General features: G+C 42.7%; 1 protein-coding gene across 1 annotated transcript in view; it reads right to left on the reverse strand.

Annotated features, from left to right (window-relative positions):
* Positions 1-10,746: 10,746 nt before the first annotated feature.
* Positions 10,747-27,067, reverse strand: part of LOC135707503 (E3 ubiquitin-protein ligase znrf2-like) — a 69,594-nt gene continuing 53,273 nt past the window's right edge. The window contains exons 3-5 of the mRNA XM_065229352.1: positions 12,416-12,511; positions 12,232-12,337; positions 10,747-12,168 (exon numbers count right to left, since the gene is read on the reverse strand). Of these exons, the coding sequence (XP_065085424.1) occupies positions 12,111-12,168; positions 12,232-12,337; positions 12,416-12,511 (260 nt within the window). The 3' untranslated portion in view covers positions 10,747-12,110. The remainder of the gene's footprint in view (positions 12,169-12,231; positions 12,338-12,415; positions 12,512-27,067) is intronic.

Below are 27,067 nucleotides of genomic sequence, written 5' to 3' on the forward strand. Positions count from 1 at the left end.
GAAATGAATATTTTACTGTCACCAGTTGTTGTTTACAATTCTACATTGCTGTAAAATACTCTTCCGGTTGCTGTTATTCAACTTAAATTTGACGTACCTTTTGCCACACATATGCTTAAGTGGTCCAGTAAGTATGATTGGTGCCTCTGAATCAGCGACTGCCGGTTCGAATCCCAAAATGCAAAGGTAATTTTTAGACTTATAATAACAGTATAAATATGTAAATCCAATTAGTTAGTCAGCACCTTATTGCAGTTCCATAAAAATATATAAGATATGAAGCGGTCTTCAATTTTTTTAAATAAAACTAGAAGGCTGAACAACGGTTGAAAAATACTATTATTTAATTTATATAACAGTTAAGCTTTTGGCTGATTAAAATCACCAGATTTAGATGCTTAAAAGCTGAACAAAGGTTAACGTGGTCTATGTACAACAATTATTCAAACTAAGGCAGAATTAATATTGATTGAACAACACTTTTTTTTTCCTTTGGTTTGTTTTTTTTCCGTCGATCTTGTTTTCCGTGCTGAGCACCAATGCTACCGACGTGCCAGGAAGGCAGCTCCCACACCTGGCCCCTACCTATCGACCCATCAACTCATAAACCGGGTGTAGGAGTTCTATCCTATTCGGCGAAATAGTCCGAACCCCCCAGTGAGACGAACGAAAGTGTGCAACAAAGATAGATTGTAAACTACACGAAAAGCTACCTATATAAACCGTCTGAATAAACCAAACAGCTGCTTTTATGTAAAGTAGTACTCGAAGAAACTCTGCTGTGTTAAGTTTATTTATTCCGCTCCGCGAGTTGAAAGAATTTAAAGTGGCGTACGAGGATAGTTCGGTCGTTTGGTGATTTTTTTTTTAACAGTGAAAAGTGAAGTGGCAGCTGATCCCGCCGGATTTTGGTGGAACGCGAAATCCGTGGAGTTGAGAGCCGGCGGTAAGAAATCTGAAAAGCGAGCTACGCGTTTTGTTTGTGCCGCTTTGTGAAACCATTTTTGAGCTGCTGCTGAAAAGGCCATCTTTTGTTGCTCGGCAGATTTTGTCGGAACAAAGCGGAGTGTTTTTCATGAAGAAAAAAAAAGTGATTTTAAGAGAGTGCTAATTTAGGCTTTTGTCTTTTTTTTTGCCAAGCAGTGTTGTTTTACCGGCTGTTTATTTGCTTAGGCAGTGTAATATTGTGAAAGATTGATCCGGAAGGAATCTGGAACCGGAATTTGGAAGTTTTGTACCGATTTTCGGTGCTGCTGGCCGCTGAACGGCAAGAAGAAAAATTGACGGAGGAATTCGGCCGTTTACAGAAGCACGACGGACGATTTACAGAGGTCTGTTGCTGGTTGCTGCTGTGAAGCTGGTTGCTGCTAGGTTGCTGTTGTTGGTTACTGTGACCATTTGAGTGGAACCGTGGTGCTGATCCCCGATCCGAGCCAGATTTTGGTCGGAAGTAGCGGTATTCCGTAAGGAAAAAAAAGGTTTCACTCGGCGGTCGCTTGTTTTCAGCCCACCGACAACAATTACGTTTGGCTGAAGACTCTCTACGCCAGACAGCTTCTACGATTTTGATAGATCGAGACTCGCCAAAACCACCTGAAGATCAAACCGCAGCAAACCAACAGTTAACAGCTCAACCCAGTGATGAAGATTTTTACGGATTTGCATCGGATTCTAACATCTTTGATGCGCCCGTCCGATCTTCGCCGTCGATTTCTACGCAGAGGTTGTTTGAAGATGATCGCTCTTATCAGCAACATGAAGTTTCGGATCCGAAAGCAAGACCAAGCAAGCGTAAGATGCCGCCAACGCCTTCTATAACTAGGCGTTCGAAAAGAAGCAGAATTATCAATAAGAATAATGATTTTGTTTATTTTTGAAGTAACATTCCCGAGTTGAATTTTAGTTTTGAATTTTAATGTTAAGCATTAACTAAAGGGAAGAGAATTGTAGGAGTTCTATCCTATTCGGCGAAATAGTCCGAACCCCCCAGTGAGACGAACGAAAGTGTGCAACAAAGATAGATTGTAAACTACACGAAAAGCTACCTATATAAACCGTCTGAATAAACCAAACAGCTGCTTTTATGTAAAGTAGTACTCGAAGAAACTCTGCTGTGTTAAGTTTATTTATTCCGCTCCGCGAGTTGAAAGAATTTAAACCGGGGACCAACGGCTTTACTTCCCATCCGAAGGAAGGCGTGATCAGAGATGTTATGCCTCAGAACATCCCGGCGGCGCCGACTGGGATTGAACCCAGGCCTTCTGGGGTGAGAGGTAATCACGCTTACCACTACACCACCGGCGCCGTTGTTGAACAACACTTGTTAAGCATCAAATTGTTACCTGGGATTGGTTCATGTTGGGAATCCCCCGCCAACTTCACAGGTGTCAGCAAGACAGATGCCTGCGCGGACGTTGATGATCAGCCGAGGGAAGCGGACGATATTAGAGAGGGTCCAGTATAAGAGAGGAGCGGACCAACATCATCACAGGTGTCAGTAAGATGTAAATCTCTTTTAGTAGTTGATAATTGCGAAGCTGTTGCTCAAAATAAACTTTATAAGCATGAAATAAATCATGGAAAAACATTTCTTCTTCCCAAAGAATTACTCCAACACTCCAGCAACTGGAAATGCAACGTATCGAAATCATTGCTAAACAAACGTAATAAAATATGCCGTCTTTCTTTGCCAACGCAGCACGCATTCTTTTCAAAAAATGCGTTAGAATAATGATTACATACTTTCCTATTTTATATCTTAGAAAGGTATTTGTCAACGCCGGTGAATGCAAACCTGTCGAAGCTGAATCAGCGCTTGCTCGTAGATTTCGTTTCCGCCCCTTCGTAGTGTGTGGCCGGCCCGTCTCCACTTACGTTCTTGAATTTCTGTTGACATCGGTTTCTTATAGACATCGACGATGGAGCTCAGCATTCGAGATCCAGTTGTGAGGTCTCCAGTCATCGGTTGCTGCCGCTTTTGAGTGTTCACAGATTTCACATTTGAATTGAAGATTCGAATTTTGGTACACTGACTTGTTTAGATCTTCTTCTTCGTAAGCTTGCAAAACCATCCCTGGCCTTCTTGATTCGTGCACCTGTGTCACTCTTGGTCTGACTGGGATATGGGAAACTTTCGATTTTCTTCACTACACAGAAACAAAATCCATTGGCAAAAATACTATATTGATGGTTTAAATTAAATACTCCCACCAATAGATTTTGGCAGAAACGAGAAATTCATTTAATTTTACTATTTTTTCTATCAAAACTACTATGTCGTTTGAGTAAGCATAGTAGTTTTGACAGAATGGTAGTAAATTTGATTATATTTATAGTCAATTATACTGAAATCATGGTAGATTTAACGGTATTAAGCGTAGTTATACTGAAAATAAGTGTTTTCTGCAAAATAGTATTCCTAACTATTATCTTTGTTTCAGTGTACTAGCCCCGCTACCGTAAAGTTGGACGACGTTTAAATGACGTTTATTCAAGATCTAGGTCAACAGACAGCTTTCTGCGGTGTTAGAAGCAAGTCACGACCTCACTCTACTACAACATTCCATACTGCAAACAGTGCAAACATTCCATACTGCAATTGAATACTTGTTCTTCTACTTCTTCCTCGCTTTTCAAGCTTATTGCTAATCGTATATTAGCTTATTGCGTGCTCTCAACTTAGTGTTTTAGATGCTTTTCCCACAGTTATTAATTGGGAGCTTTCGATGCCTGTACCATTTTTGCATTACTATCATTGTGTGGCAAGTACAATCATAGAGGTAACTTTATAGAGGTAACTCTAAGACTAGAAGGTCGCGAAATAACGTGCTCAACTTTTTGGCTCAGCTCTGGTACTCTCTTCGGTCCCAAGCTAATCGATTCACCCCTCGAAACATAGGAAAAACCAATAACCCCTCATTTTATCTGTCAAACTTTCATAGCGAATCAAAACAAACATTGTGTAGTAGTAGAATTTAGACTAGAATGGGGTACGTTAATCGATTGGCTTGGGACCAATAGGCTAGTCAAGTAGTGAGCCAATTTAAAATCGTTAGTATCCACCGTAGCGTTCGGCTAGTTCGTTGAGGTACTCTGCATTTCGAAGCGCCGTTGTGCTAATAGCGAAACATCATCAGCCAAATCGAAGTCGTGCTCCATAGTGATAGGCTGCCAAAGCAACCCACAGTTCCGTACACGGTCAATTGCGCTTGCCATGATCTCTTACGATGAAGAACAGTAGCGGTCATAGTATACATCCTTGCCTCACATCTGCGACTACACGGAGCTCCGTTATGCTCTACACGTGAAAGCATCGTACCATAGAGGTAACTCTAAGACCAGAAGGTCCCGAAATAACGTGCTCAACTTTTTGGCTCAGCTCTGGTACTCTCTTCGGTCCCAAGCTAATCGATTCACCCCTCGAAACATAGGAAAAACCAATAACCCCTCATTTTATCTGTCAAACTTTCATAGCGAATCAAAACAAACATTGCGTAGTACTAGAATTTCGACTAGAATGGGATACGTTAATCGTTTGCTTGGGACCAATAGGCTAGTCAAGTAGTGAGCCAATTTAAAATCGTTAGTTTCGTATTGATTGTTGGTACAATCCTCGGTGCAAGCATACTCTATGCCCAGGAAAGTCGAAAAAATTCCCAACCCGTAAAATTCCTAGACCGAACCGGGAATCGAACCCAGCCACCTCCAGCATGATCTTGTTTTGTAGCTGCGCCTTTACCGACTGATCTAAGGGAGGCCTCTATGCAATGGAATATGACTACCACTAAACATTTGCACATTTCACTAATACTAATAAGCCTGGTGGCCCGGAAATTATATAAAGGACATTGGGAAGAGTTGTCCGTGTTGACATCCAACGATTTGGTTTTGTTGACGTTGATGGTGAGACCCGCCGTAGAGGCATAGAGGTAACTCTAAGACTAGAAGATCCCGAAGAAACGAGCTCAACTTTTTGGCTCAGCTCTGATACTCTCTTCGGTTCCAAGCTAATCGATGCCCCCCTCGAAACATAGGAAAATCCACGAACCCCTCATTTTATCTGTCAAACTTTCATAGAGAATCAAAAAAAACATCTTTGGCTAGAATGGGGTACGTTAATCGATTGGCTTGGGACCAATAGGCAATTTAAAATCGTTAGTATCCACCGGTTGGTAGAGGAGCGTTCGGCTAGGTCGTTGAGGTACTCTGCATTTCGGAGCGCCGTTGTGCTAATAGCGAAACATCATTAGCCAAATCGACACGAAACGAAAATCAATTATTTTTTTCATGTGTTTCACTTATACATTTTTGCCAAAACATCAGCCTTATACATTCCATAAGACAAACCACATAGGTCCTACAAGAATGCATAAAAGGTATGTGTGATCGCTTATACATTTCATTTGACACATGATCTTTATTAACTTTTTGCAACGCGTCTGCTTATTACTTGACTTATACATTTTATGAATAATCAGCAATAGAATTTTGCCAAAAGGTATAAGGAGATTTCTATCCGTGGCAGTCGTGCTCCATAGAAGTAGTGCTCCATAGTGATAGGCTGCCAAAGCAGCCCACGGTTCGGTACACGGTCAATTGCGCCTGCCATGATCTCGTCGATTACGATGAGGAACAGTAGCGGTCATAGTACACATCCTTGCCTCACATCTGTGACTACACGGAGCTCCGTTATACAGGACTCTACACGTGAAAGCATCGTACTGCGCTTCAATGCGGTTGACGATTTTATCCGGGATTCATTTGCGTCTCAGGGCGTCCCAAACATTTTCTTGAATGAGTCGGTCTTTTTTTTTAGACAATGAATACCAAACAGAGGGACTCATGGAATTTGTTGACCTGCTCCAGCATGACAATATGGTCCACACAAGATCTGTTAGATCTACCGATCTAAACATCGGTACTCAATTAGCTGGCGTATATACGAAACATTTATGGAAAAACTTTGAATATCAGCGGTCCGTTTATTATGTCAATGTCATTTGCGCACTGATATTGCGGCGAATGATATTGATAATCTAACTGTCTGAACTGATACTGACATCAGGTGGCTAGTGAAATTCATCATTTTGTAGGTATTGATATTGATATTTTGCAGCACTGCTCACACCGCTTGCCTTCGCTCTCATTCACGTTGGTAATTGAGGCATTTTTCCATAGAAAAGCATACATTTTCAGTCATTCAAACAAGTATTGGGTTCCATCACGGAAGAATAAACATGCTGACTGAGCTACTGACTGAGTGCTCGGCTGTCAGTGATTCGTTTACCTCTTAATCATTCAGACTCTCACGAGGCAGTGAATGATAACCCTAATAAAAAATAACCATAAACGAACGATAACCCAAATCATTGAACTATTCCACAAATGGTTTTGATGATACCCAGAACACGTCGTTAAGCAAATTAACCATACAATTTTTATTAGGGAAGGCAGATGCCATCTAATCCATTTTGGCTAAAATTTTGTTTTTATTAAATAAATAAGATATTTTGATGATATTTTGTAAGTGTAAGTAATAGGAAAAGACTGTAATGTTAGTGTTTGACACACAAAACCTGCAAATTTAGCTTTGCCAGAGTCACAATGAGCGCTTTTCTAATCGCCTCTTCATGAAGAGTGAAAATCGAAGAGTGGGTGAGATAAATGACAAAATCGCTTATTGCGACACTCATGTAGCAAAATTGGCAGGTATTATGTGTCAAACACAAACTTCACAATCTTTTCTTGTTGCTTACACAAACAAAATATTATTATAATATCTTACTATTCCATAGTTTAGTAATACATTTTTTATCCAAAATGAATGGAAGGCACCCTATCTGCCTCATCATTCACATCATGGCAGTTCATATTCATATGAAAATTACTCACTGAGCCTGACTGTTTTGCGAACTGGTCGCGTCGATCTTTTCCTACATCCGATTGAGGATAGCTAAGGCTGTGAACCATTTGCCGAGTGACTAAGCTAAGGCGTTAAAAGTGACATTTCGAAAGTTATTCTCTATGTTTGAAAATCCCTGTGCTGTCGATCGACCGGTTTTCGAGAAGAACTCAATCACGATTGTCAAAATTTAACTTCTTGTCTGTCAGAAATAACCACGCTCGGGTTGCTGGATTAATCGATAAATTTCCATCTGTCAAATTTTAACCAAAAGTTAAAATAATCCACCAAATGGTTCAGAAAGCCGGCGCCGGTGGTGTAGTAGTAAGCGTGACTGCTTTCTCACCCCAATGGGTTTGGGTTCAATCCCAGCCGAGGTCGGTAGGATTTTTCTGAGGCATAAAAATCTCTGGTCACGTCTTCCTTCGGAAGGGAAGTAAAGCCATTGGTCCCGGCCCATGCGTGTTCGAATGGGTGCGATATCCTATGCAGGTGTGAAAGCTGCCTTGCTGCTGCACATTCGATTGCCGTCAATGGATGGCAATCGATGTCCGTCGGTTATTGGCACTAGATTGCAGAACAGAGACCGACGTTAAATAAAAGAATGAACATGTCGTGGATAAACACACTCTGGCTTGTTTTTTTGACCAATTGTATGATCATGTTGCTGGAAGGAGATGCTTCACTGTCCCGTGGATGCGTATAGGTGATTTTGCCTATCGATCCACGCAATCCGTTTTTGGTCCTTCATACAGTGACAGTTCAAGATAATCAGAGGTCAAGAGGTCTAACCGCATCCTCGGCCTACGACTCGATAGGCATCTAAACTTTGTCGACCACTTTAATGAGGTGAAAAAGAGCTGCCAAACGAGCATTGATTTACTCCGAACACTGGCCAAAAGACACTTAATGAACAACCGTGCTATTCGTATGCGTGTAGCAAAAGCGGTAGTTGATTCCAGACTGACCTACGGTTTAGAACTGACTTGCCTGGCTGCTGATAGGTTGATTTACAAACTGGCTCCAGTGTATTATCAGGCCATTAGGGTCACATCAGGTCTCCTCCCATCCACCCCCAGGTTGGCAGCCTGCGTGGAGAGTGGAAGGCTGCCTTTTGAAAAGTACATTGTCGCATCTGTTTGCAAGAAAGCGATTGGCAGAAAAGACTACAGTGACAAGTGACGGAGTGTCCCTCCTCATGGAGGCGAACGATCTCCTGAATAATACCGCTAACCTGGAGCTCCCCCCTGTAGCCAGGGTCCACTGGTGTGGAGCCAGAGGTTGGAACTCACCCGGTCTGTCCATCGATCCGGTGATAAAGAGCAGTTTCCGGGCGGGAACCAACTCCCCTGCGCTAGTGAGAACAGTAGCCAAATTATATCGAACCAAATACAACAATCATCAAGTACGATACACCGATGGATCCCGAAGTTACGGTAGAGTTGGTATTGGAATTTCCGATCCGGAGCTGTGCACCTTTTACCGACTACCAGACCCATGCAGCGTTTTCACTGCTGAAGCAGCCGCCATTCTCGTAGCTGTCACCCTACCCTCGATCAAACCGATCGTCATATTCTCCGACTCTGCAAGTGTTTTAGCAGCTCTCCAGTCTGAAACAGCTAAACACCCCTGGATCCAGGGTATCCAGCAGTTCGCACCTAAGGAAACAACCTTTGTATGGGTCCCCGGACACTGTGGGATCAGAGGTAATGAGGAAGCCGACCACCTGGCGGCATCCGGAAGACAGTCCAACTTTTACACCAGAAAGGCTCCGGCCCAGGACATAAAGCGGTGGATCACAATCACTATATGGAACTACTGGACTAACGAATGGATGCGATCTCGAGACTTATTTTTCCGGAAGGTAAAAGGGGATACCAGGAAATGGGAGGATCCACCTGAACACCGACTTCAAGTCATTCTATCTCGGTTGAGAACCGGACATACCAAAGTCTCCCACAACATGGGAGGCGGAGGCGGATTCAGACGGCAGTGCGAGACATGCAATGTTCCACTTACAGTGGAGCATTTCTTATGCGAATGCCCCCAGTACCACGGACCCCGTTCCCTTTACGGGATCTCAGGTAGCATCAGGGATACCCTGAGGGATTACCCATCCAGCATCGCTGCACTATTCTGCTTCCTTCAGGAAGCAGGTTTGATTAATCAAATTTAAACACCCAAGCAACGACAACGGACAATGATTCGGACTCAAAACTATACCTCGGCAACAAATACTGACTCGGACACGGATGAACGAAGATATTGAACCAAGCAAAGCACGTACAAGGACACGGAAGTGGACGAATGACGGCACTAAAATTAAACACAGCGGCTACAAAGGAACAGGACACGGAACTTGACCACTTGACCACGAAAATCCAATAGGACAGTAACACCGGTAGCATTGAAGGAAAATTCCCAACTCTGAAATATTAAAACTCTGTTATTATGGAGACTCCCTTCTGGATCTCCCACCCATCTCCTAACTCCGTATCCTCGGGGTTCTCCTCTGGAACCTCACCTCCCCATCCTATTAGCTCAAATTAGGGGGACTCCCGTCTGAAGTCCCCACCCCTCGTCTTTAAGAGATGAACCAGCCCAAGGCTAAAAATCTCTCTAATAAAGCAAAAAAAAAAGATAATCAGAGGTTATTACGCTTGATCCAGTCGAACAGCGAGGAGAGCCCGCTGCTCTCGGACTTATTTTCCGTGCTACAATGGGTGGTAGATCAATTTCATAATCATCATCGGCTTAGTGTACTTGTACAGGATGGCAACTTGAAATTCCCAGATTTTTCAGGTGTTCCCAGGTCCCTATAACTAAAATTGTGTGCTAATTTGCAATTAAACGGTCCATGCTTAATTTAGTGGAAAACAACAAGAATGTCATTATTTTGAAGAATAGCACTCATACTGAGCTGGCAATGACTATGACAAACTGAAGCAAATGACGTCTTACTCTTTTAGTAAACACTGTACCTTATTTGGCCTTCTCATGTAAAGCAATGATAAATTACTACTTGCAAGAGCGTAAATCGAAAACCACCACCGAAAAACCTGCCCCATTCCGTAGTTTCAATTTCTGTTTTAAACATTCATCCAAACTGCAATCTTCCCTTCTTTATAGCATTGTTTGTTTTACCTTCATACTTTCGAGTTTAGAATAGTCGATCGTTGATTTTAGCTATCTACCTAAAACTGATGCTACTGATGATGCTCTGCTGTCAGTCGCTCGTTCCTCCCTTCCTCTTCTTCTTTCAGGACCAGCGACGAACCTTTTCCTATTGTTCCTAGTGTAAGACATTGTCAAATACGATTTCATCATTGCATTATCTCTGTTGTTCTGTAGTTGTATGCGCGGTGTCAATCAACATTTTGCAATGTAACAGATTTTGGTTCTTCTCTCGAGATATCCCGGCTTCTTGTATATGTTTGTGTAAGTGTGTGTCACTTCCCCACATCTCTTTCTCTTTCTTTCTATAGATCTCTAGTAACAAACGGTGGCATTTCAAGCTCCTCTTTCATCTGCTGCTGATTATAGCTTATTATTTTTTCACACACACACACACTCAGTTGTTTGTTTTTCTATTTTATTATAGCTCCAAAATGTTGCTCTAAAACCGTAAGACGGTTTTTGTTCTCCCCGTCAATCTCCGTCGCCTATTGTTTTACGAGTTCTAAGTAGTAGTGTGGGTTTGCTTGATGTCTCAAAAGAGATCCGTTCTGGTTGTATTTACATGCGGCCATTTTTCTTCGCTTTCAACGTGAATGAGAGCTAGATGGATGTGATGGGGGTGAATCAGAAAAGGATGAAACAAAACGCATAAAACCAAAGAGCAGGGATTGAAATTGTTGGAAAATTGCTATTTATTGTTTTGCTGCATATACACTTAACATACTGCTGCCGGTTTTTGTTTTTAAGACTGTTTATTGATGTTGTTATTTTCTCTATTGTTTCTGTGTGTTGCTGTTTAAGAATGTAGCGGGATTGTTAACGGTAATTTCTCGATTTTCTTCTTTACTATGTTTGTTTGTTTCAAACACGTTTAGATCTCTACATAATTTCATTTACAGATATTTTCTTCTTATGATTTCTTCCTGTTCTGTCTGTCGCATCATTTGCTTTATTTTTGTATTCTTTGATTCACTATTTTAATCAGTTAGATTTTGTTTTCCCTTTGCTAAGATCTAATTGTTTAGTTTCTTATCGTTACTTTTCTTTCCTCCATTCGGTTGAAACTTACTTATTTGAAATATTTACAAAGCGACGTTCCTCGCGAGCAACAAACACATCCTCGGCCACATTTTTTTCTTAGTATATTTTATATGATTCGTTTTAGCTCACACAAACGTCAGCTAACAATGGACAGTTCGAGAGCGTAAGAAAAATAGAAAAATTAAAACGCTTTTTGTCTGGTTTGTGAAACTCGTGTTTGAAAAACTACTTCTGAGACGGTAGATTTAAAAATATAATTGCCTAAATATGGGTGTGTGTTTTGTTTCGATATAGCTATTTCATTCGAACGCGCTTGTTCTTCTGGTTGTTTGCTTTTGGTTGTCACTCTAATTTTGCTTTCGCGCGGAAAAAAATCAATTTTCCCATCCGTTAGCTTAGTCTATTTCCTCTACTCATCGATTTATTGCAGTATACAGTAAAAAAAGCTTGCACATTTTCCGCGATCCTTCTGCTCTGCGTCTCTCGCCCACCACCCCGCACTTCGGTGGCTGCTAAGTAAAGATTCTATTGCGTGTCTGTTTGCCTTTGTTGCTATTTTCCCTAGTTCGCCACCCCGGAAAATCAGGTAAAAAACTATCACTATAACAAAAGAAACACCCCCCGGTACAATCATCTCTTCGTTCCTGGCGGTGGCGGTGGCCCTGATGCTAACTGACTCCACTTTCCCGAGGGTTCCAATTTGCCCAGCAAATCAAAACCCTCTCGCGAGCATTCCCTCATCATCATCCCATCCAACGACGCGACGACGTCCGTCGTCATCGTCCTTCCTCTTTCACAGTTGCTTGATCTCTTTCAATGTTTCAATTTTTTAATTACTACTATTACTACTAACCACTAGTGTAGACTCTTCCCCGTTCCCTCTGTCCCCACTGTGCTGCGCGACCAACTAGGATGACCTGTCCGACGGCAGGGTCCTTGCGTAGTACAGAAAAAAAGAAAACCGAACTTGACGCGAACCAATTTAGCTTCACTAGTCACCCGGATGTTCCGGACAGCTGCGATTCACCTCGAACCATTTGTCGATACATCTACAAAATAGGACACCAAGTCAATAAATTCTAGCATAGGCCATATATTCCGATCATACTAACCCTTTATGATAGATGCATAAGCATGGTAATCTAGCAATGATATCACCGGGACATAAATCTTCTAAACATATAACACATTCACCCTTGGCATCCGTTAAGCAGTCCTCTGAAAAAAAGGATGGAGAGAAAAGAATGAACCGCTGCGATCTATTTTCAGCGAACCGGAGCGGACTCCCACACTTACCGTTGTAAGACAAACGAGGTTTCGTTAGGCACATTACTAAATGACACTCTATATCGTCGGGCATGACAAACTTGCTGCACACTGGACATTTGATGCCTGAAAGGATAATGAAAAAGGAGAGCATGAAATGGCAGGATATAAAATTGGTGCATGAAATTGAGCTGTAAATATTTATACACCTAGCAACAACATTCACTGGTCTGTCGTTCATGGGTCGATGTGCTTGAGCTTTTTTTTTGTACTTAAAAGTATTGCATTTGTTACAACCTTTTGACGTAAGGCTACGTCTTTCTTTACTATGCTGGGGGTCACATTAAGATATCGAAAATGAGATATGTAACGAAAATGGGGGGTGTTTTCAAACGCATATTTCTCCAAAGCATTAATGTGAAATATGTCATGCAATATATGCCATTCGACGGGGAGTTTATCCAGCAATTTTGTGGCATATAGTACAAATAGTGAAAATAGTGGAAGCATCAAAATTTCCCATTCATTGACTACCAAGTCGCTTAAGGTACTACCATTCATACTAACGACAACGCTCCCCTGATCCTATCCTTCAACAATGTGCCCTTCTAACCTCGAGTAAGCCGCACCGTAAGTATTCGGCCCAACTTCTACTAGACATAGAATTAAGTGAATTTTGTTACGAACAGTGAACAATGAATTATCGGCTCCGTAAAGCTAACGCGATTGAGCCTTCCAAATTAACGAACTGGATAAAAAAAACCGCTCAAGGTGGTCTTGCGTGGCCTTCCCGACAGGAAAACAGTCACACTGTCGGATGAATTGAAGCAACATGGACTCATGTCAATCAACATCTTCAAGATGAATCGTCATGACGCTTCACCGCGACCTGCTGTATCTGGTGCACCTGGAAAGGAATGCAACATATTTGAAGAACCTTCAGAGCACATTGTGGTGATTGTGGTGAAGCCACCCAACGTGAAACTTGGGGCAGTTTGGCCTAACGCTGGAATAATTGTGGCAAGCAGCACGCACCTGATGCCTGCGAGCTAATGGAGGACGCAGACCCCAAATGTGCCAATTGTGGTGCAGCACATCGGGCAACCAGCAAGACATGCCCGAAGCAAGAATTTACCTGCCATCCCCCAACGGCGCCAAATTCCGGTGCTTCCGCCAGTTCCACTCAACAAGCGTTTTGCTGCTGCTGCATTGGTCCCGCCAACAGCTGGGGTGCCGAACACTCGGGAATACTCAAGACGTCAGTCATATGCGGCAACCGCTGCATCCCGAAGCACCTCTCCATCTCCGGGGCTATCGTGGCACCATGAAGGTGCTCCCCCTTCACCAACGATCGAGAATGCAGACACTTAGCTTACAACGGCGGAACTTGTTACACTCTTGACAGAAGTCATCATAATCCAGCGCACCTGCAGGACCCGAACAAAACAGTTTCATGCTACCGTATCCCTCGTCAATTAGTGTGAACCGTGAAGCCATCAAAATTGCCAACTGGAACGCTTGCTCGCTCAAGAGTAAGGGCATCGACTTCGTTGAATTCCTCAACGAACGAAACATCGTAATCGCCATCATCACCGAAATACACCTGAAGTTTGAGATTAACGTCTTGTGAGGCTGGGGGGGGGGGAGTGACCATCGCTCTCCATCGTGCCGAACTTCCAGCTGAAAATAATCGAAGCCGTAGGGGTGGAAGTTCTACTCTTGTCACCATCGTTGCGCCTTACTGCCCCAAAATGGCACCATCCTGTACAATGACCTGCAGAAAGTGCAGTGCAACATCTTGAGTCCGGACACTCCAACCCGGTAGCGTAGGTTCGGTGCCCAAGCTACCATCGACATCTATATCAGCAACTTGGCCAACAACATCTCGCAACCTGTAGTTTACCAAGAACTCAGCTCGGACCACTATCCGGTGCTGGCCGAAATTGGTCCTTCGGTGAAGCGATTCGAAGCTTCTCGGCGCAACTACCATCGTGTCAACTGTGCTCAATAGCAACACTGCGTCGACTACGATGTCCAACCGGAGACGTCCGAAGTTGTTGGCCGGCGTCATACCATCGAGGAGGCGATTTCCCGGGCAAGTATCTAGACAGGTGAGTAACACTCTGAACCTTGACAGCTCTACTAAAGATCTCATTAGATTTCGTAACACCATTCGAAGGCAGGCGTTCTGGGTTGCCTAACTTGAAGACCAATTGTAATCGATTAACAAACATCATTCAGGTCAGGGGATGATGCATCTCAGAAATAACGATTTCGCACTGATTGGGCAAAGCCTTTCTGGAAGCTAACCAGAATCTTAAAAAATAAGCCCAGACCCATTCCACTACTCGTTCCGTAACTCTTCATTCTGGATCATCGTTCACGCATTTAACGATTGATTTGAATATTAGCATTTCCACGAACTACTCACCGCCAGTGTTGCCAGATATCTATATTTATACCGATTTCCGAACTAGATACCGATATACAGATAAGGTTTCTTAAAATACCGATTTTTGAAATTTTATACCGATTTTTTTAAATAATCAAAATGAATATTGCCTGCCCGCGCTCGAATTTTGGAGAAAATTATTTGGAGAGACTTGTATCTTATTGAATATCTTTTTTTAGCCTTTAAAATTCTAATAAAAAAATCATTTTCATAAATGTCTCATGGATACTCTTTCGATTAATGTTTCAATTTCCTCACCATTTTTGGCTACTCATGAATCGATAAACAGTCGATGGCTCTTTTTGGTAATTCCGGGGGAATCGGGAAATACTTTTGAAACATTTTTTAACTTCCCTGGAATTTTCTTCCACTATCGTAAATTATTTTACGATTCCTCTCGGAAACTTATTTCGACTTTCCTTGGAAGCTTCTTCAGCCTTCGCTCGAATGATTCCTCCATCTTCTCCCGCCAGTTTTTTCAACATTTTCGGAACTTCAGGGATGCTTCCAGATTTTGATTGTAGATCCACACTAGCTGCAGGAACTTTTAAGAAGTTCTCAAACTTCAGAAAAGTCCAAACTTTTTAATAAGTTTCGATAAATTAAAGAATGTTTCAATAACTTCTGTTAAAATTCTAAAACCCGGTCCAGTGAACTCCAGTGACTTCAGGAAACATCATACATATTTTGGATACTTCATAAGTCTAAAGAACTTCTGGAAAATTTAATGGTTTTCAGGACAGTTCCATTAGTTTCAAGAGAATTGAGAGAACTTTAGGAAGCTCCGAGAACATCAGGACAGATCAATCAACTTCAAGGAAAGTGCTGAAATTTTAAAGGAGTTCGGAAAAACTCATGCTATTTCCGAAAACTTCAGCAATGCTCCGAGGGGCTCATGCAAATTTAAGAAACGTAAGGGAAGTTACACGAACATTAGCACATTGTGAGAACATGTTTTGGGAAGTTCCGTGCTTATTAATGGCAGGGTCGATAACTTCCAAAAATTAAAAATATCAGAGAACTTCAATGCTGATGTTACAATAAATTCAAGAAAATTGTGAGAGCGCCTAAGAAATTTCGTAATCTTCAAGAAAGTCTTCAAAGTTGATTAGAGGTATTCCGGCAGTCTCATTATAATCAGGGAAGTTCCAAGTATTTCAAATATGATCAGAGTACTCCAAAACAGCCCTATTAACTTTAAGAAAATTACAAGAACTTTTAAGGAATTCCGAGGAAATATGTAATATTCCTAAGTACATTTCAGGAATGTTCGAAAAACTTCAGGGGCATAAAGAATGGTGAATTCTGTGATTTTTCATTCAATAACAAAAAATAGCCAAGGTTGAATAAAATATGATGCCAAAGAACAGCTCATGAAATCAAGAATGGTTAATTCTGTGGTTTTTCATTCAATAACAAAAAAACATACCTGCTGCTTCCAGGATTTCCTGCCATACTTTTCGATACAACGATTCTGATTTTGTTGTCATCAGAATGAAAACTTGCTGATGTGAGGGAGCGATACTTCCATGAACAGTGACGAGTTGCCGAAACAAACAAGGAACTGTGGCAAACGTACCATCTGTAACCCAATACTTTGCCTGTCCAAGACGTCGTTAATGAGTTCGAAAAATTAAGGCTCTTTCATTATTGTCACCGAAGTCAGCAATCAATAGACGGTCCATTATCATCCTTCTGGAATTCATCCGTTAGATTATGCCTAACGTCCATTATGCCTAACGTCCATTATGCCTAACGTCCATTATGCCTAACGTCCTTTATGCCCAACGTCCATTATGCCTATCGTACATTATGACTAACGTCCGTATGCCTAACGTACGTATGCCTAACGACCGTGTGCCTAACGTCGTGCACCCCTTCAGGGATGTTTTATGACCATTTGGTAAATTTTCCGCATCATTAGAACATCCCCCAGGAGCTCTTTCTTCCGGAATTATGTCCTTGTGTCTTTCGACTGTTCCAAAAGCGCTCTGGCTTCCGACTTTCTTCAGATTTTTTTTCCCAATCTACCTTAGGAAGTTTGTGCCAGTGTCTCCAGGAAGTTTCTTCAGTCTTCTCCAGGAAGTTCAAATAAACTTTTCCCAGAAATTTCTTTCGTCTAGTTCTGGAATTTTGTCCAGTTGGTTTTTTTTTACTTCTATTGGAAGGGTTTTCCAAGCTCCTTTTGGCTTCCCCTGGAAATGACTACTTCTGGAATTTACTTACGATTTCTGAAACTTTTCTGCCTTCCTTTGAATGTGAAATCCGATTGTTTTTCTGAAAATTTCTTTAAATTTTTGCCAGAAGTTTCTCAATTTATGTCTCGGAAGTTTCGCGGATGTTTTTCCGACTTCTCTCAGAACTTTCCTCAAATTTTCTCCAAGAGAGCTTCTTTCTTCTATAGCTGGATGTTGTTATCAGTTTCCTCCAGAAGCTAATTCAAACATTCCCCGGAGTTTTCTTCCGGAATTTTCCGATCATAGTCCAAAAGATAAAAATTTTCGCTTTCAATAACAGCAAAAAAATAAATAAATAGTAAATACCGATAAATACCGATTTTTTAAAACCTTTGCTACCGATAAGCTTTAAAACATTCTGGCAACGCTGCTCACCGCACCGGTGGCATCGGATCTCTTTGACGTTTCTATACATTCTGTTTGCCTTGCATGCAACATTGTTTGCGACTAAGCGAGCTATCTTGTTTTTTGCGAGAAACTCGAGAGATGTTGGTCCTATTTTTTGAGGTACAATGTTACATGAGGCTGCTCCATTTGATTCCCAACAACATTCCCGAATTTTCAAAGATTTCAGCTGACGAACTGTTGGCCTATATCAAATCTACCAAAAACTTGAAGACCCCAGGTTTCGATAACATCTTGATTCTAGACCTCACACATACAAGTTCTAGATCCTATGATTACCTTAGGCTTGGCTACTTCCCCTCGTGTTGGAAGTTAGCTAAAGTCATACTATCCGCAAACCTGGGAAGGATCCTTCCTCTCCCTCCAGCAGCAGACCCATCAGCCTTCTCTCAGGGTTATCAAAGCTTCTCGAAAAAGCAATTTACCGGCATCTTCTAACATCTGGTTTGGTTTTCGATAAGGTCGGTCGACTACTCACCAACTGACGCGTGTAAGCAATATTCTCAGACGGAACAAGTATGTATCGAAAACATCTGCCATGGCATTGTTGGACGTTGAAAAAGCGTTCAACAATTTCTGACATGATGGGCTCATGTGCAAACTACAACGATACGACAGGACATTCCTAGGTTCTCCAAATGGCATCACTTCTGATGCCTTGAACATTGGTGTCCTTGGCTTCCAATTATCTTTTTTTCCCTCGATTTGTTTTTCGTCGATCTTGTTTTCCGTGCTGAGTACCAATGCTACCGACGCCAGGGAGGCTGCTCCTACACCTGGATCCTACCTATCGACCCATCAACTCAAGAACCGGGGACCAACGGCTTTACTTCTAGTGATCAGAGATGTTATGCCTCAGAACATCCCGGCGGCGACGACTGGGATTGAACCCAGGCCTACTGGGGTGAGAGGTAATCATGCTTACCGCCACCACTTCCATTTATCCTTGTATACCATGGAGCTCAATAGACCGAAAAATAAATCCTCGATAGGACGGCACTGCGGCAAATTTGTCCGATTCCGGTCTTTTGGCACATATGGTATATTTTGGCTTTCCGCCGTACGTCTGGGTCATCCAGCGGCATTGGGATCTTACGGTTTGGATTTGCTCGTCGGTGTACTCTCTCTCTCTCTCTCTTTCTACACACTATTCCCTCCTTCCTTTGAGTCTTGCAGATGTGTGACTTTGAACAACGGAACTTTATGGCCGCTTCCCGTTGACTAACCGAATCCTTGTTGTTGAACATGTTGTGCAGCGAGCGGAACGTCTTCTTATTCATTATCTTCGTTGGACGGCCGCTACCTCTCTCCCGAGTTACTGCCATGGATGCCAGAAGACGGTATACGGTGGATACCGGAACATTTTCCCTCTTAAAATGGTCCACCGAGTACCTTTTTCTACGATCTTCGTTCGCTTGAAAGAATTCTACAAGGTGCGAGCGCAGTTCTTCCAATTTCGACAACATGCTAAACACGATTAAACATGGTTAGAGTGAAATAAAGTGTGTGAAAATGTTCTGGAGGGTGTAAGGATTCATTCACCGAAGGTGACATCTCTCTGCGAACGTTTTTTGTTTTTGTTGTTATATCATATCAATTACAATATACTCTGGATTTGATACCGTAATTTCTACGTTTTATATTGAAACGGTATCTTATTTCATAATATTTTACTTCTTAGTTCATGCTGATCTATATGTTTTTTAAAGATTCGACTTAAGACTCTTCGATTGAATATGTCGCAACGGACAAGTTTGGTAATGCTGATGATCTATCACGCATTATTGACCAGCATGTCAAATATCTTCTTCGGATTTCAACAAGTTCGTACACCTGGCTTCGAAAAGTATACTGCTTTGTCAAGGATGGTTGGCCTACACATCGGTCGGAGATCAAGGATTGTGAGATATTACGCTACTACGATCGTCAAGAAGCACTATCAACAGTCGAAGGCTGCATCATGTTCAGCAATAGATTGGTCCATCCCAGCACTGTACAGGAAGCGGTGCTTGAATCAACTCCACAAAGGCCACCCAGGAGTACAGCGGATGAAAACGATAGCCAGGAGTTTTGTATATTGGCCTGGTCTCGATGGGGAAATCGTCAGTTAGGTTCGAGCCTGTCACGGTTGTTCGTCTGCAGCAAAGTGTCCACCGAATAGAACTCACCCTCAAGTGGGCCAGCGTAGTCGACGTGAATTCTCTGCTAGGGAACCATACACACAGAAATCTGTAAAATTTTACCGAAATCTCAACAGTTGAACGGTCGGTAAACAATGTTACAGTTTTCCTGTAATTATTTACAGATATCTGTGCAAAAATCACAGATATTTGTGAAAAGTTACAGAAAATCTGCGAAACTGTTTACCGAACGTTCAGCTGTTGAGATTTCGGTAAAATTTTACAGATTTCTGTGTGTATGGTTCCCTAGCAGAGAATTCACGTCGACTACGCTGGCCCACTTGAGGGTGAGTTCTATCTGGTCATCGTGGACGCATAAGGTCTTTCCAGGAAAAAATAAATAACCTGAGAATTCCAGGTTTTCCAGCTTTTTCCATGTTTTTCAATGTAGTGGAAATCTTAGTCGATGAAGAGAATCGATCAAAGTAGATAGGACATTTTGAAAAATGTTAATCAAGATTTTACGTTTTGACAGCAATTGCCTCTCATCCTACTGAAAATACTTATTCAGAATTGCAATTACTTTCTTCTAATTTCTAATATGGCAAGTACTAGGGTAAATGATCTTGGTTCGAATCGTGAAAAAAATGGTCGTGGTTCGAACTAGTTTAAAAATAAACTGACAAACCATTCAGCATTCAGAAATTTAGAATCAAAATATTATTAAACTAAGCTTTGGACATTTCCCGTCACACCCCTTTATTGTTTTAGAATAATAATTGCTGCAACAAGTTTAGTTAATTACATTGAAAACAGTTGTGAATTTGATTCTGATTGTCCCTATGCAAGTTGTTTATTTAATCCGTCTGCAAGTATTGTAATCACCAAAGTAAAGCTTGGAACAATGCTCGAGCATCGAGGCGTACATATTATTTCATTACTACAAAATTCTATAATAGGAAAAATCCCTGAATGTGTGCATTTTTTGAAAATACGATTGTTGTTTTTGATCTTGGTTCGAACCACAAATGAACGTGGTTCTTACTATCAGCTTCGTCGAATCACCGCTAGGGTCGCTACCGTCGCTACACTTTGTTTACGATCTGATTGCCTCCTTCGCGCAAAAATCGCATCAAAGTTTCCACGGAAAAATTGCTTGAAAACTCTTGAAGGGACAAACGGGAGACTCCAAACGAAGTATATGGTTTAACAAGAAAAAACGGAGAAAGGTTTATTTAAACGTCTGTACTAGACGAAGTGCGATTGTGGAATGAACAGTTATTAATTTTCACAAACAGGTAACGGGTCGTTGCCAGGGAGGACTTCCCAACAACGTAACAGGAGAAAGCGACGACTGATTGCCTACTACGTCAACACCCCCTCTCAATCGGCCATTCCAAAGCCTTGGCACAGCTTCTGCATGCGCACCGCGTCCACCGGTTTGGTGAACAAATCCGCCAGTTGCTTTTCGGTACTGCTATACTTCACCGCTACACGTCCATTCGCAATGTGGTCCCGGATGAAGTGGTGCTTGATATCTATATGCTTGCTTCTCTTGCTTTCACAATTCTTCGCCATACCTATCGCTCCTTGATTGTCCTCAAATATTACGACCGGATCCGCAGGCCGCTTCAATTGAAGATCTTCCATCACTCCGGACAACCAGATCGCTTCCGAAACAGCAGAACTCAGCAATACATATTCCGCTTCACTCGAGGATGTAGCAACGGTAACCTGCTTTTTGCTTGACCACGATACAGGATTACCGAATACCGTGAACAGGTAGCCGCTGACTGACTTCCTGTCTTCCGCATCCGATGCCCAGTCGGCGTCAGCATATCCTACCAACGCTTCCACTGATTCGTCGCGTACAAACTTCAGGTGCTTCGTTTTCGTCCCTTTCAAATACCGTACTATACGCTTGAGGCATTGCCAATGGTTAACTGTTGGGTTCTGTTGGTAACGGTCCAGGAATCCGACGGGGAAACACAAATCAGGCCTGGTGCACAGCATTACGTACATAATTGTGCCCAGCAGCTCACGGTACGGTTCTTGGGTTGACTCACCATCACGGGAAACAACCAGGTTCTTCTCCATAGGCGTCTTGGTCGGGTTACAATCCGTCATTTTAAAGCGTATCAATATTTTTTCGATATTCGTTTCTTGAGAGAGTTTCATGGAATTCGTCGCACGGTCGTATTCTAGTTTCATACCTAGGAAACGACTGATCTCACCACAGTCCGTCATCTTGAATGTCGAACTCAGGGCTTTCTTCAGATTCACAATCGTTTCAATCTTCCTCCCAGCGATGAGCAAATCGTCCACATACAGAATGATATAAATTTCGTCTCCTGGTACCACCCGCACGTAGAGGCAGTAGTCGTGCAGCGATCGACGAAATCCCAAACTCAGTAACCGATCGTTGAACTTTTCGTTCCAGCACCTTGGGGATTGCTTGAGGCCGTACAGGGACTTGAGTAAGCGGCACACTGTATCAGGGGACGCTGCAACACCGTCGGGAACCGCCATGTACAATTCCTCTTTCAGGTCGCCGTGCAAAAAACGCCGTCTTGACGTCCATTTGATGGAAGTGGAAACACTGTTGCACTCCGACCGCGAGAACCGTCCTGATGGTGGCCAGTTTTGCAACAGGAGCGAATGTCTCCTCGTAATCGACTCCAGCCTTCTGCAGGAATCCTTTCACCACCAGTCTCGCCTTATGTTTGAATCGTCCTTCAGCTGAAACACCCATTTCGATTTCAGAGGCTTCACTCCCTTCGGACAGCTCGTAAGACGCCAGACCTTGTTCTCCTCCATGGAACGTAACTCATCTCGTACCGTAGCCATCCACATGGCTCGGTCAGCACGCTGGGGCAGTTCATCAAACGATTCGGGTATATCTGCGGAAATCAATTCGCCAGAAATAGCTCTATAACCGATAAAGTAATCAAATAACTTAACGGGGAGCCTGCGCTCCTGTTCGCTATGCCTCGACGACAATTCACTAGGAATTTCGCGTCTTTCTGTGGGCGAAGGGAGCGCATTTTCTGGTTCTTCAACCGGTTCTTCAAGATCATCGTCGGGTTCTGCTTCAATTCGATTGATTTCAGGTTCATTATTGGCTTCACGAATTTCATCTGTGGGGGCCGGCTGGCAACGTTCCCCCTCTTGCTCGAACGGGAGGTGGACGGTCAATGGGACATCGTCTTCTTGCTGCATCATAGCGTACGGGAAGGACGACTCATCAAACTTGACGTCTCGAGCAATCGTAAGCTTTCGAGCCACTGGGTCCCACACGCGGTAGCCGTTCGGAGCGTACCCAACTATGACCATCTCCTTGCTCTTCGCATCCAACTTACGCCTTTGCTGCTTTGGAATGCACACGAAACTCTTGCAGCCAAACACACGAAGTTTGTCCAGATCCGATCTAATACAGAACCACATTTCAGCCGGAGTAACACCAGAGGGCAACGCACTTGTTGGGCTTTGGTTCATCAAGTAAACGCAGGCGAGGGCTGCTTCGGACCACAGCTGCTTCGGCACATTGGATTGGATGAGCACGGAACGGACTTTTTCAACCAAGGTTCGGTTGAACCTCTCCGCTACACCATTCTGCTGGGGCGTGTACGCAACCGTTGTCTCTAGCTGTATCCCTTTTCTCTTGTAGAACTGCATCTGATTTGTGGAACAGTACTCTCGTCCCTGGTCCACCGTTATTCTTGAAATGGACTTTCCCAGCATAGCTGTGACCTTTGCTTCGAATTGCTGAAATTTCTCGAATACCTCTGCTTTGCGCTTCAGCAAATAAATCATCGAGAAATGAGTATGGTCATCGATGAAACGAGAACCATCCCATGCCGGCGGATCGATCGGTCCGCAAACATCAAAATGAATCCGCTCCAGCGGCCGGCTGGCCCTAACTCGCGTTTTGTTGAACGGTTCTCGGCATTGCTTGGCTTGCACGCAGGCGTCGCAGAAATCAATTTTGGTTGTTTTTTCATTCATACCTTTTAGCATTCCTTTCCGGGTCATGGTCTTTAATCCGCGTTGGCCGATATGCCCCAGTCGACGATGCCACAGGTTTCCAATCGATACTTCGCAATGGTTCGCTTCAACTTCCTCCAACGATAGCTCAAGCTCGTACAGGCTGCCTCGAAGGTGTCCATTGGCCAGTAACTTACCACTTTTCTTCAGAACTGCTACGTTTCCAGAGAACAAGACATCGATCCCAGCATTGGCCATCTTCCTGACGGATATCAGGTTTTCACGTAGTTCTGGAACGTAGAGCACATTCTTTAGATTGAAATGTACACCTTTGTTGCTGGTCACGTTGATTTCGCCAATCTGTTCAGCAAACATAGCTTCTCCTTCCTTGGCGACCTTGATCTCCACGCAACAGGTCATCTTCTTCAGGGCAGCAAAAACGAACTTGTCGCCAACCAGGTGGTCACTGCACCCGGAATCAAGCTTGAAAAGGATTCGTCCAGGCCGCTTTTCCGCAATGTTTGCATCGGCCATGAAACTGATGGCATCCTTCTTCGCTGAATTGGCTTCACGCTGGCGACAATCCTTTTTCATGTGGCCGCGACGCCCGCATTTGTGGCACTTACCGAGGAATTTCTGGGACTTCTTTTGGGATCTTGAGTCACCCGAGAACTCTGCCAACTTGTCTTCAACTGGGCCGGTCGGATCGCTTCCTTTCTTCAGCCAATAGACGCTGCTTGACGAGGTCCAAATTCAAATCTTCTTCCGCGACGTTCTCCAGGGTCGTGACTAGGGGATCGAAAGAGTCTGGAAGCGTCAAGAAAAGCTGCGACACCAGATCACTTTCCGCCAGAGTTGCTCCGGCCGTCTTCAATTTTCTCACGAGCCCGTCGAATTCAAGTAGATGCGTCCGCATGTCCCCTTCCTTCATCCGCAAACAAGCCAACTGCTTCCGTACTAACGTTTGGCTCGCGACAGACTTCTTCGCATAAGCCGCCTCCAGACTGACCCACATCTCCTTCGTGGTCGCCTTCTCTCGAACGATCTCGAGGCATTCGTCCGACAGGCAACCCACCAGCAACGCCTTCGAGATCCGGTCCGTTTCTTCAAACTTCTTCTCTGCAGCTTGTTCCGTTGGAGCCACCTCAGTCAGCACATCCGCGACGCCTTTGGCTTCCAGGAACAGGCGCACTCGATAACTCCAGTTTTGGAAGTCAGCTCCGCTTCCACGCAGCAACGGGATGTTGCACGAAACGTCCTTCGCGGTGGTCCCCATAACCTCTTGAAGGAACAAACGGGAGACTCCAAACGAAGTATATGGTTTAACAAGAAAAAACGGAGAAAGGTTTATTTAAACTTCTGTACTAGACGAAGTGCGATTGTGGAATGAACAGTTATTAATTTTCACAAACAGGTAACGGGTCGTTGCCAGGGAGGGCTTCCCAATAACGTAACAGGGGAAAGCGACGGCTGATTGCCTGCTACGCCAACAAAAACACATCAAAGGACATAAAAACGGGTCAGAATTTCACATGAAGTCGACGAAGCGATGACCAAAGTAAGCTTCAACAAGAATGGTAGATTGATATTTATTTTTATAAACAATTAATCATGTCCTCTTCCCACCGTAGGTGCTTAAAATGAGACTCATAAAATATTCCCCGAAACACTGCAAAAGGCTCTGGAAGAAGTGATAAGTGGCTCATTGTCAGCGTAAGCGACCCACAAAAAGTATCACATCCTGAAATCGACTTTAAGCGACAACCTGAATGGAAATCATACCCAGCGACTTGGAAAAGATGCAGTTTTAAGTGCCTCGTATGAGCAGCAGCTGGCCGATTGCATACACAGATTTCATGTGCCACGAAACAGCGAATTAGTATTGCTTAGTTTGGAACAATTGATTATTCATTTACTATGAAAGTGCAATAAACACTATTCCAAACCCTATCCGAATGTATCATATTTTATTGCGTATTGTATCATTTTATACATTTATACATTGACTTCGCCCTAAAGATGATTTTCCACCTTAAAAATAAACATTTAACTTGATTAAACAATACATTGGATTACAAATCCAACTCACGCAACAACGCCCACCAAAAAAAAAGAATGATCAGAATAGTATACAGACTAGTTACGTTACAGAATGTCTGTAACGGTATGTAAAATTAAGTCTGAATTTATCGTATTTGGAACAGTCTGATCATGAACCAAATTAAATTTACACGTTTATTTCACACTCCTAGGTGGATAAGGAAATCTCAAAACTACATCTAGTATCGCAAGTACGTTTCAATCACTTTTAATACCTCAATTTCAACAAATGGTATTTTTGAAATCAATAGTTCGAACTAAAAGCTTTAATGGTTCGAACCATGATCAGCATAGATAATTATTTCGCTATCATCAAAAATCAAATTATAAGTCAACAAGACATTATAGTTTCCATCCAAGCGAACAATTATAATCATTTTTTTTTTGTTATTCTTTCCATATATACTAATATCTTGTTGATAATCGTATTGATTTTGTAGAAATCTTTGGATTATTCCCAGGGTACCATGAAAAACAATGAAAATGTTTCGAACCACGATCATTTACTCATAGGGTTCAGTTCATTTACCTAGAAACCATGTATATCTCACATCCTACAATTGTCAAACCCAGGGTTACTTATGGTACATTGGTCGGTGGCCAAAAACAAAAGAGAGTGTTGCTCAGAGAAAGTTAGAAAAACTCCAAAGGTTAGCAATTCTCTCCATCTCACCATCTCCAGTATACCATCGAAGGCATTGGATGCTTTGCTTTATATGCTACCATTGCATCAATTTGTACAATTAGAAGCCAAAAAGTGTGCCCTAAGGATTACTAGGTCAGTGAAACTCTTTGAAGAAGACCTTAGAGGACATCTTAGGATTCTAAAAACTGTTAGTATCAACGCTCTAGTAAGAAACAACGAAGACTGGATGGAGAAAAGATACAATTCCAATCGACTTTTTCAAGTATTTGACCCTGGACGTAATTCATGGCAATTTGGTGGCTCGGTTCTTCGTCCAGGATCGATTGTTTTTTATACAGATGATTCAAGATTGAACAATCAAGTGGGAGCAGGAGTAACTGACCCAGGAATAGACATATCGATTCCTATGGGCAGATGGCCAACTGTATGGGATTGACGGGAATGAAAAAGATGCACTAGCAAGACTCGGATTTTCTCATAAGTGCATATGGTCAGAGCCCTTTTGTGGCTTATCGGCTGCATCTTTTAGAATGGAGCTAAAAGCGTGGGAATCTTCAAAAGTTGAGCAAAACTGGAAGAACACTTCCACTGCTAGGCAGTCGAAGCGATTCATTAATTCAAACATTTCTGTGACCCACAAAATCTTGGAACTTTTCAAAAAAGATATTAGCATATATACAGGTCTTATAACAGGTCATTGTCCGAACCGTTATCACTTGAAGCTGATTGGAAAACTTC

Source organism: Ochlerotatus camptorhynchus, unplaced genomic scaffold (assembly GCF_037179485.1).
Source record: "Ochlerotatus camptorhynchus isolate MF236.1 unplaced genomic scaffold, CSIRO-AGI_Acam_v1.1 ptg000313l, whole genome shotgun sequence".
NCBI lineage: Eukaryota > Metazoa > Arthropoda > Insecta > Diptera > Culicidae > Ochlerotatus > Ochlerotatus camptorhynchus.